This window comes from Lontra canadensis, unplaced genomic scaffold (assembly GCF_010015895.1).
Source record: "Lontra canadensis isolate GAN:19392208 unplaced genomic scaffold, GSC_riverotter_1.0 scaffold7, whole genome shotgun sequence".
Taxonomy (NCBI): domain Eukaryota; kingdom Metazoa; phylum Chordata; class Mammalia; order Carnivora; family Mustelidae; genus Lontra; species Lontra canadensis.
Genome location: NW_022631001.1, coordinates 23,847,046 through 23,860,194, shown reverse-complemented (window position 1 = coordinate 23,860,194; position 13,149 = coordinate 23,847,046). Strand labels below are relative to the sequence as shown.

Sequence of the window (13,149 nt, the reverse complement as noted above, 5' to 3'; positions counted from 1 at the left end):
TATATCATTGGCCAAGAAAACAAATGACTCCCTGTTGAGAAAGGGGGCCTCGTACAGCGCAAAGAGCATGGGCTTTGGGAGTTTGTTAGACCAGAGCTGCCATCTCAGCTCTTCCACTTCTCAGCTTCCCATCTGCAAGATGGAGATCGTAACACTGACTTGACAGGGTTCTTAGGAGAATTCCTTCCTCTCTGTTTCTTCTCTGTCTTTTCTGAGCCCCACTTCTACCTGGCTCTTTAAAAATTTTTTGTTTTGGGGCACCTGGGTGGCTCAGTGGGTTAAAGCCTCTGCCTTCGGTTCAGGTCATAATCCCAGGGTCCTGGGATTGAGCTCCGAGTCAGGCTCTCTGCAAAGCAGGAAGTCTGCTTCCCTTCCTCTCTCTCTGCCTGCCTCTCTGCCTACTTCTGATCTCTGTCTGTCAAATAAATAAAATCTTTGAAAAGAAAAATTTGTTTCTGGGACCTTACCAATCTCTTCATGCTTATAATAATTTGCTTGTTCATTCATTTGTTCGTTCTTTCATTCACTAAATATTTACTAAATATTGCTTTACGCCATGTATTGTGCTAATCACATCAATATGTTTTCTTCTAATCCCATCTAAACCCTTTAACATAAGTATGACCATTTTCCTTTTTAAATAAGAAAAATAAGGTTAAGAGAGATAAAGTGCCTTGCTGAAGCTCCCATAGCTAGTAAGTGATAAATGTTTTGAATCCAAATGTGGAATCACTAACCTCTGCTTTTCTGACTACTATATGTTGCCCCCTTAAGTTAAAAGTTAGAGGAAAATCTCAGTGTTGGAGTTTCTATTTCTGTTTAACCAAGCCTCATTTTTTTTCCTGTTAATCATTTATCTATAGTATCATGTTTAGGCATGGAATTAGATGTTTATAATATTCTAGTCACAGAGTCCAATCTGTCTAAAAAAATAATAATAATAATATTCTAGTCACAGAACTCACAACATAGAAGCCAAGTAGCAAGAAAGCATTTATAAATGTGAAAAATATTTTTTGCATATTTATTTTTTATTTATTTTTAAGTAATCTCTACATCTAATGTGGGGCTTGAACTGATGACCCCGAGATCAAGAGTCAGAAGCTCTATAAAATGAGCCAGCCAGGCACCCCTAAATATGATAAATATTTTAAAGGAGAAATTCAAGAAGCTATGGGAGACAATACAGGAGGTTCTGACCTCAGCCTAGAGGAGAGGAAATATTTAGTTGAGGAAGTACTATTTCTTTTTTTTTTTTTTTTTTTAGATTTTATTTATTTATTTGACAGACAGAGATCACAAGTAGGCAGAGAGGCAGGCAGAGAGAGAGGAGAAAGCAGGCTCCCTGCTGAGCAGAGAGCCCGATGCGGGGCTCGATCCCAGGACCCTGGGATCATGACCTGAGCCAAAGGCAGAGGCTTTAACCCACTGAGCCACCCAGGCGCCCCGGAAGTACTATTTCAAGTGAGAACCAAAAGCTAAGTAGGAGTTGGTCCCAAGAAAGTGGGTGGCAGGAAGTGAAAGCTATCAGGACAGGTAAAAGCCAGGTGCTTTTGAGAGGAAGAAAAGGAACAAGTCCAGGGAGGCAGCCACTAAATCAACTGGGTTCCTGACTATGTAAGGGAGTGTGGATTTTGTTCTATAGTCAGTGGAAAGCTAACAGACTTTTATTTTTTTGCAAGATTTGATAGTAATTTTATAGAAATTGCTTTGTCTGATACTCATAGAATGAGACCAATACACTAGGCATTGTTAATTACCTTACCTAGGGCAACTTCTCTACTATTTCCTTATTAAAGAACCCCAATGTTGGGTGCCTGGGTGGCTCAGTTGGTTAAGTGTCTGCCTTCAGCTCAGGTCATGATCCAGAGTCCTGGGATCAAGTCCTATGCTGGCCTCCCTGCTCTGAGGGGAGTCTGCTTCTCCCTCTGCCCCTCCTTATATTCATTCTCTCAATCTCCCTCTCTCTTAAGCAATAAATAAATCTTTAAAAAAAAAGAGAGAGAAAGAGAACCCCAACATTATTTCATTTTTCTGAGTGGATGTGTCCTTGGGCCCCAGCTCCAAGTGATAAGTCCTGACTGTCTACACCAATCTTGGAGGTCACAATCCTCTAACTAATGACTGTAAGGACATATGCTATAGGTCTGGCCAATCAGACAGACACTGGCTGCTGGGGGTAGGAGGCCAGTTCTGAGAAGCTCTTTCTTAATTTTAAATATAGACATAAAATAATGAAAATCCCTTTTGTACCTCTGGATGTTATTCTTTATATATGATTACTGGATTTGCTGCAGCCATCTTGGGATTGTGAAGGCAATTAGCCCAAGAGAACAAGTTAACATGCTAAGCACATTAGGGCCTTTAACAGTAAATTAACCTAACCTGGAATAACAATGCCTCTGGCTTCTTTTTATATGAAATAAAAGCATCCTAATTGGTTCAGACTAGTCAGGAAGTTATTGAATTACTCTACTATAAGGTGATGGTGGTCCAGATTAGGATAGAGGCAGTTGAGATGAGAAGAATACAGATTTGACAACTATTTAATAAAAGCGTCAGACTTACTAGTGGTGGTAGTGGGGTGGTGAGGGAGAGGCAAGGGTTAAGGATAACCCCAGACTACTGGCTTGGTGACTGGATATAGCACCATCACTGAGGCAGTATAGTAAACACTAGAAAAGAGGTATGTCTTGGGATTTGGAGTAAGGGGGTTGGTGCAGTAGTTCAATAGGAGGTGCCAATGAAACATTCAAGTGGGACTATCCAGCAGGTAAGTAGGTATCCCATTACTGTAAGAAACAACATTGTTGCTTCTGCTATACAAAGCCGTAGCATGGGTAAATAGCCATCTCCGTTAAAGTGGGAATGTATATGTTGTAGAAAACAAAATGGAAAAGAAGACTACTATGGTACGTGTTTTCTGCCCTTCCTCAATACTGCTTTCAGTCCTCTGCATCCCCAGTGAGAAGCGGACATTATAACAAAGGACACACCATGGGACTCTGCAAAAAGCTTACACTATCCACTTGAGGTGAGTTGCAACCTCAAAGCTGTCTTCTCAAAGCTCTCTTTCAACATCTGACCTGTGTAGAAAGTGACCACTTGGAAACCATAAGCAGAATCTGGGAACAAAGCAGGATGCCAGAGAGTATGTCATAGGGAGCTATGAGAACTGGTCTGGACATTAATATTGGTTTACAAAATATGTCTCTCTTTGCCAAGCCACTGAGGTATTGCAAAGAGCAGATGTGAAATTATCTGGCTGGTCTCCAATACAGACACCCCAGTCTTCTTCATAAAGCCTGCCCCACACAGTGGGTACTATCTGATTGGCTCCCCCAGACTTCAGCCAGATACTAAAACCAAAGGACAAAAGTTATGGAGTGTGGACTCTCTCCAGTTCCCCCGTTCCTGGAAAAGTCTCCCCAGAGAACAGGAATCTCTACCCCTACCAGGTGCAGGAATGGAATTTTCACTTTACTGTTCCCTGGACCTACTCTTTTGCCTCTTCAACTTAATCAAAAGTTTTTTTACCTAATATACTAAAAGGCACAGGCTTTGGAGTTAGTAGACCAGAGCTCTCATCCTGAGTAGTTCTAATCCTGAATAGACAAAGTTCTAATTATTAGCTGTGAGACCATGGCCAAGGCAAATTACCTCTTTGGGGCCTCAGTTCTCCCGTCTTCACAATGGCACAACATAATAGGGACAATAATACCTATCTCACAAGGTGGATGTAAAGAAGGCTAAACATGTAAAGAATGTAAAGAAAGCTTCGGGTCCCTTCATCAATTTGACTGTGCTCATTTAGTCAAGATCACTCTAATAGTTTGGGGTGGGTTGGGGGTCATGGTACCAGAGTGGAACAGAGCAAGTCCTTGTCTCCCACCAAGACAGTCATCAGCTGATGCTGCCAGTCATTCCAGGATACATTTACTCTCACCAGAAAAGCCCGGTCCAGCACATGTCCAACAATGTCCGCTTGGTTTTCCTGTTGAAACCCTTTCTTTCCCCTGACCTCAGAAGAAAATTTCTTTTGGCTTTCCTGAACTTCAGCGGGTGCCTCAAGCACACTCTTGGGCTTCTTCTTGAGGTTACATTTCCGAGCCACTAACCAGTGTCCTCGGCCTGTTGAGAAGATCAGAACAGTGAGGAGAAGCAAACTCCTCTAAAGCTACAACTAGTGTGCTTACAGAATATTTACCTATAATACCAAAACCAAAACTAGCTCCTCAGGACCTGATATGCACCAGATACTGTTCTGCTGTTGCTGCTGCTGGGAGTGGTGATGGTAGCTGGGGATGGGGATGTCTGCATAGCTATCTCATTTAACTGGTCCCAAACCCCAATGAAGGACACGTTACTGTCCCCATTTTACAGATGAAAAGGCTAAGACTCAAAGAGGTAGAATGACTTGCCCAGTTCTCTCCTCCACGCTTTTGTTTCCAAATGTTAATTTTCCTTCAAGACCCCTGACCAAGTATTTCCTATTCTGCAAAGCCTTCTCTGACTCTCCTAAGCAGAACTGATTATTCTTTCCTATGCCAGCTTGTTACTCTCCCATTTGTCATCTCTTGGGTAAAACTAAATGAGTGGCATCAACTCAATGGGCTCCATCTTGAGAAACCTTACCCTGGATCCCATCACTATAGCGTAAAGATTATATCAGGAGCTCGATAAGAAAATGATAGGACAGTTGAAACTTTTTAAAAAAATCCAATAATGTTCACTGTAGAAAGAACTTGAAAATTTATGTAAGCAAAAAAGAATAGGAGGTTTACTAGTAAGCTCACCTAACAAAAATCATGACAACATTCTAGAATCTGTTTGCTCTTATATCAGTTTATTTACTCCAAGGCATTCATTGCAATCTGTAATTGTTTTTTGTTGTTGTTGTTGTTGTTGTTGTTCACTTGTTTATTGTCTGCCTTGTCCCCCAGACAGATTTTGTCTGACTGATCCAGCTCAGTATTCCCAAGAATATTCACAGAGCTTACCATATTGTAAGCATGACTGAATGAACAGCTGAATGAATGCTGAGCCACAGCCCCTACCCACAATGGCCCAAACAGAGCTTTTCTAAGCATCTACATTGTGCTAGGAACTAGGGCTGTGGAGATGAATTAAGATGGAGGCCCTGACTCAAAGAAGCATAGTAGAAGAGGTGCTATGAAAGCACAGAAAGGGGAGCTACCAGCCCAGGTCATGAGCTAGATCCAGTAAGTTTAAGATCGACTAGATGGAGATGGAGAAAATAGGCAGCCTGGGCAGAGGAAGGGCCCCCAAAGTATCCGGAAACATAAAAGATCAGAAAAATACAGACCAGCACAGAGTTGCAGGAACCAGCTCAGTGCTTCTGATCACTGGCTCCTTGCCCTCACAGCCTTCTGCTTTGGGGGCTTGCCCTGGCTCACCTGACCACAGCTGCCAATTCTGACTCCTGAATGCAACTCCTATCCCTATGTCTGCCATGAGTTATTTCCCATTCCCACTCTGGGGCTGAGTGGCCAGGATTCTACTTTCCAGGGTTGCCCCCAATTGGGTCATGGAACTTTGTTCCATTCCAAAAGCTCTGACTCCTAGAGATTCCAGTGTGAGTTGGTGACCAAACTCCCAACAAAGTGAGCAAGGAAGGCCCAGACTGTGTCCAGAGATGAATAAGAGACAAAAGAGATGAGCCTGGGGAGGTCAGCAGAGTCAGATCAGAAAAAGTTTAGAGGACCAGAACAAGGAAAGGAAAAGAGCTGGGCTTTGTGCGATGGAAAGAGTTTGAATAACTGGAATGATAGCTTGAATATTCTGGCAAATAAAACAAGCTATATGAAAAGAGAGTACTATGGAATATGGCATGCATAAAAGAATGGGGGTATAGCAAAGGATAAAGGGAGGTCAGACTGTGGACACAGAATATCATGTAAAGAAGCCAGCAATGAGAAGTCACAGAACAGAATGGAACACTGTGGTTCAATGTGCCCTTTAGAAAACTCCGTGAGAGGGCGTCTGGGTGGCTCAGTGGGTTAAGCCCCTGCTTTCGGCTGAGGTCATAATCTCAGGGTCCTGGGATCAAGCCCCACAATGGGCTCTCTGCTCAGCGGGAAGCCTGATTCTCCCTCTCTCTCTGTCTGCCTCTCTGTCTGCTTGTGATCTCTTTCTATCAAATGAATAAAAAAAAAAAATCTTTAAAAAAGAAAGAAATCTCTGTGAGGCTGCTGAGGGAAGATGGATGGGAAGGGATGGGGTTGGGTAGTACACAGAACAGTACTGGGTTTATTGGGGGAGGCTTTCAGCACAAAAAGTATCCATGGGAACATCCTCTCCCCCGCCCCCATAATTTTCATTTTGAGGTAAGTTAAGACTTCCATAAAAGTTATGAAAATAACACTGAATTTCTGTACAGCTTTCACCCAGTTCCCCTAATGCTAACATTTTTGTTATAAAATTTGTTAAATTTAAATTCTATTTATTAACATATAGTGTATCACCCAGTTACCTCATCCCCCTACCTCCCTCTCCTAATATTAATATCTTATGTAATCATAATATAATGATTGAAGGCAGGAGGTTAACACTGGTACAATATCAGTAACTAATCCACAGCCCTTCTTTAAATTTTGCTAGTTTTCTCACTAATGTCTCCTTTCTGTTCCAAGGGAATCTCACATTTTAGTTATCATGTCTTCTTAGAATCCGCCAATCGGTGACAGCTCTTTAGTCTTTTTTTCTTGTGTGATCTTAGCACTTTTGAAGAGTACTGGTCAATTATTTTATTGAAAGTCCCTCAATTTGAATTTTGTTTGATGCTTTCCCATAATTAGAATAAGGCTCTGTGCTTTGCCAAAACTACCACAAAAGTCTGTGGTGCCCTTCTCGGTGCATCCAATCAGACAGCAGGTGATGTCAATATGTCTGATGACTGGTGATGCTAATTTTGATCACTTGGTTAAGGTGGTGTCAGCCTACTTTCCCTACAGAGAAGTCATGATTTTTCTCTTTGTAATTGATAAAGATACCTTGAGACTACGCTAACAATCTGATTTTCATCATACTTTGACACACTAATTCTAGCATCTATGATGGTTAATTTTAGGTGTCAACTTGGCTAGGCTGTGGTAAGGAGTTACTCAGATACTGATCTAGGTGTTGCTGTGCAGGTATTTTATGGATGTGGCTAACATCTGTAATCAGTTGATTTTTTTTTTAATTTTTTATAAACATATATTTTTATCCCCAGGGGTACAGGTCTGTGAATTGCCAGGTTTACACACTTCACAGCACTCACCATAGCACATACCCTCCCCAATGTCCATAACCCCACTCCCCTGTAATCAGTTGATTCTAGGTAAAGGAGACTATCCCCTATTATGTGTATGGGCCTCACACAATCAGCTGAAAAAACTTAAAAGCAAAAACTGATGCTTCCCAAAGGAGGAAAAAATTTTGCTTTAAGACCACAGCATCAGCTCTTCTCTCCTGAGTTTTTAGCCTGCTTGCCCTACAGATTTCAGTCTTGCCAGCCCCCATCATTTCATAGGTCAATTCCTTAAAACAGATAATACACACATATGACTATGGAAACAGAACGGGGAGGATATAAATACATATCCTATTGGTTTTATTTTGCTGGGGAATCCTGATACAACATCTATAGAAACTTCTTACCTGTAAAAATTATTATTGTGATGCTTTAGCAGTGATTCTCTATTTCCTTCATTCCTTCTACATTTATTAACTGAACTTCTACTGTAGGAAGAGTTGCTCCTTTGCCTACACTATTTTATATATTCAAATATTTATTTGTATCCGTATGGGCTCATAGATATTTATTGTATAGTTTACAACCCAATTCTACTTTAATTTTTTTGTTGTTTAGGTTCCAGCTTTGGCCTTTGGGAGCTCCTTCAGGTTAGCCCTTATGTACTTCTGATATGCGCTCATCATTTTTCTGAGCACTTTTGTACTTCCTATCACTATAGGACATTCTAGATGCAATTTGTATTTCTGGCCCCAGCCCTGGAAACAACTTTTTTTCTGAGAAGTCCTGGCTCTTTTTATTGGAGAATCATATCCAGAAACCGAGATCTAGGGCCCAAGTATGCTCTTTGTGAGTGAGGTGTCATTGCTCTCAGTGGACTAGGAAATATACATATCTGTACTAACACATGAACCTGGCTGCATTTATTTCTCTGTTGTCCATGTATATGTGTATTGGTGTGTGGGGATGAAATCATGAGTTCATACTGAGAGCTCCATGGGAGGGTTTAAAACAGGTAGGTGGCCAGAGGTCTCTACACGAAAAAAAAAAAAGAAATCGCTCTAGAGAAGTGGGGAGAACGGATGGAGGAGAAAGTTCTTTCAATATTCCACATACAGAGTAACCAGCAAGCCATTTCATCTAGAGTAAACAAGGGGTACTTCCCTCTTATTCTACCCTTTCAAATCAACAAATCCAATCCAGTGAACTCATACTTCTCAGCAGTGTTCTATCTGTATGGCTCCACTCAGAGTTATGAGGAGTCCCTGCCCCATGGGAGCTTTTAACTAGATGAATGTTTGAAAAACTACTTAGCAGAGTCATTTTATTTAGGAGGCTGGCAGAATATGATTCTTCAACAACTAATAAACACAGAGAGGAAGACAGCTCACAAGAGAGTATGGTCACTAAGGGCTGGAGTAGTTAGATAGGGCTTATTGGAAAAAGAGCTGGGCTTTGTGGGATGGAAAGAGTTTGGATAACTGGAGTGATAGCTGTAATATTCTGGCAAATAAAACAAGCTATGTGAAAAGAGAGTATAATGGAACAGGGCATATGTAAAGGAATGGGGGTGTAGCAAAAGATAAATGGAAGTCAGACTGTGGACACAAAATATCACGTAAAGAAGTCAGCAATGAGAAGTCACAGAACAGAATGGAACACTGTGGTTCAACATGCACTTTCGAAAGCTCCCTGAGACTGCTGAGGGAATATGGATGGGAAGGGATGGGGTTGGGTAGTGCAAACCAGTAATAAATGGGCTGGAGAGGAAAAAAATGGATGTAGGAGCTGAGTGTGAAGCAAAGGTATCAATTTGAGAAGTCACCTGACCTTCGTCTGGCATCCGAAGGAGATTTTTGGCTGGAAAGCAGTTGTTCAGGTAAGACTTCCCATTATCCAGCTTGTATATTCCTGAAGAGGCCATCTCCCTGAGAGTCAAGCAAGGAAAGTGAGGAAGTAGAAGCACTGAGAAGGGGCAGCATAGGTCTCTCACCCAATGTGGCTTGTGAGCCCACCAGTACCACCATACCCTACATCCACCCTGTCTCTGGGGCCTAGGAGGCCCTCCCCGTTTCAGAATGGGCTGGCCCTTTGAACAAAGAGGGAGATCAAGGCCCTGGGTTTTTTGGTTCAAATCAACCCTAACTCAGTGGAACACTATACAGAATACCTTTGGATCCAGATAGAACTGATTTGAATTTTGACTGTCTCTCCTCACTCTACGACTGGTAATGTTCCTCTACCCCTCTGAACCTCAGTTTCCTCACCTGCAAATCAGGATTAATAACACCTACCTTAATAGACAGATGAGAGGATCAAGTTAGAAAGCTAGTGCCTAGTACGTATTAAGTGCTCACTAGAAATGTTCATTGTTTTAACAGACTTCAGGGAAGAGGGGACTCACGTTTTAGGCAAGATGTTGTGAAAATAATATTAGAACTGCATAAATAGAATTTGAGAGATGAACTGAGTTTGCTAATAGAGAAAAGGATAAGCATTCCAAACTAAAAGGGCCACAGGACTAAGGGCATAGTAGGGGCACATCTGGCGCAATAAAGAGACAACCAGATCCAGAAAGGAGAAGGATCTGTGTTTGGGACTATAACTTGGGACATAAAGGATGGTGCCTGCTCTTGAAGGCTTTCAGTGCCAGCCAGGAGCTCAGTCTTCCCCTTGTAGGTAACTGAGAGCCATGAACTATATCTGAGTTGGTGAGAGCCATGACCCCAGCTGTGTTTTAGAAAGAGAGGTCTGACAAAAGTAATGCTAGGTGAAATGGGATTTCATCAACTGGTCACTGAGTCAAGAAAATTCCTGCTCAGGAAAACTGTTCCAATGTAATTTTCTCTCTCACTGTTTCCATTAAATCTTTTACCATCTCCCACCTAGAATACTGCAACAGTCTTCTGATCAGATTCCCACTGAGCAAACCTGAGATTACTCTTGAAGCCCTTGGAGTCCCACGTTCTAACTTTTCTAGCTCTAGTCAGCCCTGCCCATCAGTCGCACACAATCATTTTCTAGTCTCCAAACATATTCAGTCTTCCCTGCCTTTGTTCCTTTGGCCTAAAATAGTTTTCTCCATCACCACCTGGTTAATTTCATGCTTTAAGATTCAGTTCTGGGGCACCTGGGTAGATCAGTTGGTTAAGCATCCAACTCTTTGATTTTGGCTCAGGTCATGATCTCAGGTTGTGAGACAGAGCCCTGCACTGGGCTCCAAGTGGGCATGGAACCTACTTAAGACTCTCTTTTTCCCGGGGCGCCTGGGTGGCTCAGCGGGTTAAAGCCTCTGCCTTCAGCTCAGGTCATGATCTCAGGGTTCTGGGATTGAGCCCCGCATTGGGCTCTCCACTCAGCAGGGAGCCTGCTTCCCCCTCTCTCTGCCTGCCTCTCTGCCTACTTGTGATCTCTCTCTGTCAAATAAATAAATAAAATCTTAAAAAAAAAAAAAAAAGACTCTCTCTGCCCCTCCTCCCACCTTCTCCCTCTCTTTAAAAAAAAATTTTTTTTTTTCAGTTCAAATGCTACTGCTGTTAGGAATAAATCAAAGATCTAAATTTCTTAAAACTTTAGCTCTTAGGGATTTGAGATTTTTCTTTAAAGAGATCCAGCCAGGGGCGCCTGGGTGTCTCAGTGGGTTAAAGCCTCTGCCTTCGGCTCAGGTCATGATCCCGGGATCTTGGAATTGAGCCCCGCATCAGGCTCTCCGCTCACAGGGAGCATGCTTCCTCCTCTCTCTCTGCCTGCCTCTCTGCCTACTTGTGATCTTTGTCTGTCAAATAAATAAAAATAAATAAATAAAATAAAATAAAGAGATCCAGCCAGGAGGTGCCCGGTTGGCTCAGTCAGTTAAGTGTCTGCCTTCAACTTAGGTCATGATCCTGGAGTCCTGGGTTCAAGAGTCTGCTTCTCCTTCTCCCTCTGCCTGCCCCCACCCCGCTGCACTCCCCCGCTGCGCTCTCTCCCTCTCTCTCTCTCTCAAATAAATAAATAAAATATTTTAAAAAAATCCAGATGCCACCCTCTCTTCAATGCTTTCACTGAAACTTCCAGAGGGAAATAACTGCTACTTTGGCTAAATACCAGAGTATTTCTTCTCTCTTTCATGGCTGGAGTCCTTTCTACTTCATAAGATTACTAATAATCATGAAGGGGTTCCTTCAATGGTCTGTGAACCTCCAAGTCTGGAAACACATCCAATTCACCATCTCTCTCCCACCTCTGGAATGCTCATAGGCAATAACCCTTAAACATGTGTGAGCCAAATGAAGGATATGATGTATTCCCAGGGCCCAAGGGTATATTTCTGATCTCCCTAACGAATCTCTAAACTCCTTTAAAGGAGAGAGAGCACCTATGCTTTGCTATGCTGCGCTATGGTGTTCATTTCTTTATTCACAATACCTAACACAGCACCTAGCACATAACAGATGCACAATTATCTGTGGAATAAATGAATGATGTTGGTATCTCCTTTGGTTCAACACAGAGCACTATGAATTTCCTAATCTGTTACCATCCCAAGAAGGGTTAATGCCCTTCTGGTGTGTTCCCACAATACCCTGTACTTCTCCTAGTATAGTGCTTATCACTTTATGGTAATTGTTCCCCTTAGTCAACTTCTCACCTGCCATAGGTCCTATGATATCTTGTTCACCTATGTAATTCCAGAGCCTAGCATTGAACCTAGAATTCACTAAAAATGTGTAAAGAAGATGAATGAACAGACGGATGGATGGATGGGGAAAGATCAACAGTCACTCAGTTAATGTCTTTCAGGAAACCTATCTTTTGACCAACCACAACTATCTGCTACACAGGTGAATGAATGAATGAGTAAATTGCTGGCTGGGAAATGTTAGAGATGGTGGCTGTTGGGAGAAATAACTTACAGACTATGAGGACCTTGCTTCTGATCTGCATAGTACTTACTTGATCTTTGACCTTGGGAAAGACCCCTTGACTTGCTTTTTTTTGTGTTTCTTCACCTGTAAAACAGATATTACAATCCTTCTTAGCCCGTCATTCAGAGCTCTTGAACTTTCTTATTACATCCTATTGTGACCCTTGCCTCTAAAATTTGTCTCAGCTGGGGCCTAAAAAAACCCCACAAAACTAAAGATCCCAGAAATAGATAACTAGAAATGTAGAGACAGAGACAGGAACATGGATGGGAGGAAGGTAGAACAAGGGGGTAATTTTGTGATGATGGGGTGGGGCTAGAGTGCTTAAATAAGATGTACAAATCACAAATCAGGAAGGAAGGATATTTTATATAATCATTAATACAAAATAAATCTATGAATGATAAAAACAGCAAAGACAGAGTTTAAAGATAAGACACAATCTGGGAAAAGATATTTGCTATACATATATAAGGCTCAATCAGACTCAGACTTGGGAAGGGCATACAGATCTGAACATAACTAATCCACTGGTAACTTCCAGTTCCCAAAGAACACCAGGTGAGAAGGTGTGGCTATACAACTAATGGGCTAGGAAGGGCACATAATCCTGATGTTACATTATCTAGAAAGTAACCCTAAGGAAAATATGAACTTTACCTGGATGGTGGAAAAGAGAAAGTCCAAGTTCCAGACTCAGAGGCTGCCTGCCTAGTTAGCATCAGCTACCTCAGGTCTCTATCTCAAACTTTTTTTTTTTTTAATTTTTTTTTTTTAAGATTTTATTTGTTTGACAGAGAGAAATGTCTGCTCATTTGCATATATGTGCTGCTCCATTTCTTTGGATTCTGCCCCTCTTCTTTGCCTGGCTTATACAGACAGCTTTCCTCTATCTTCCCCTCCTCAGGTTGACCTTTCTTTGTGCTACCATCTTAGCTCACCTCTTAATGGAAACACTCCACCACACGCTGTAGTACAATGGCCTGC

At 41.9% G+C, this 13,149-nt stretch overlaps 1 protein-coding gene across 11 annotated transcripts in view; it reads right to left on the bottom strand.

Moving 5' to 3' along the window:
- XRRA1 (X-ray radiation resistance associated 1) overlaps window positions 1–13,149 on the bottom strand; it is a 63,959-nt gene that overhangs the window by 49,202 nt on the left and 1,608 nt on the right. For 9 of the 11 annotated variants that reach the window (XM_032853069.1, XM_032853061.1, XM_032853060.1 and 6 more), the window contains 3 exons: window positions 12,191–12,246; window positions 9,086–9,183; window positions 3,947–4,131 (listed from right to left, as the gene is read on the bottom strand). In XM_032853069.1, the coding sequence (XP_032708960.1) occupies window positions 3,947–4,131; window positions 9,086–9,179 (279 nt within the window). In that variant the 5' untranslated portion in view covers window positions 9,180–9,183; window positions 12,191–12,246. Of the gene's footprint in view, window positions 1–3,946; window positions 4,132–9,085; window positions 9,184–12,190; window positions 12,247–13,149 lie in introns of those variants that run through there. The other 2 variants (XM_032853063.1, XM_032853071.1) reach the window with 2 other exon arrangements.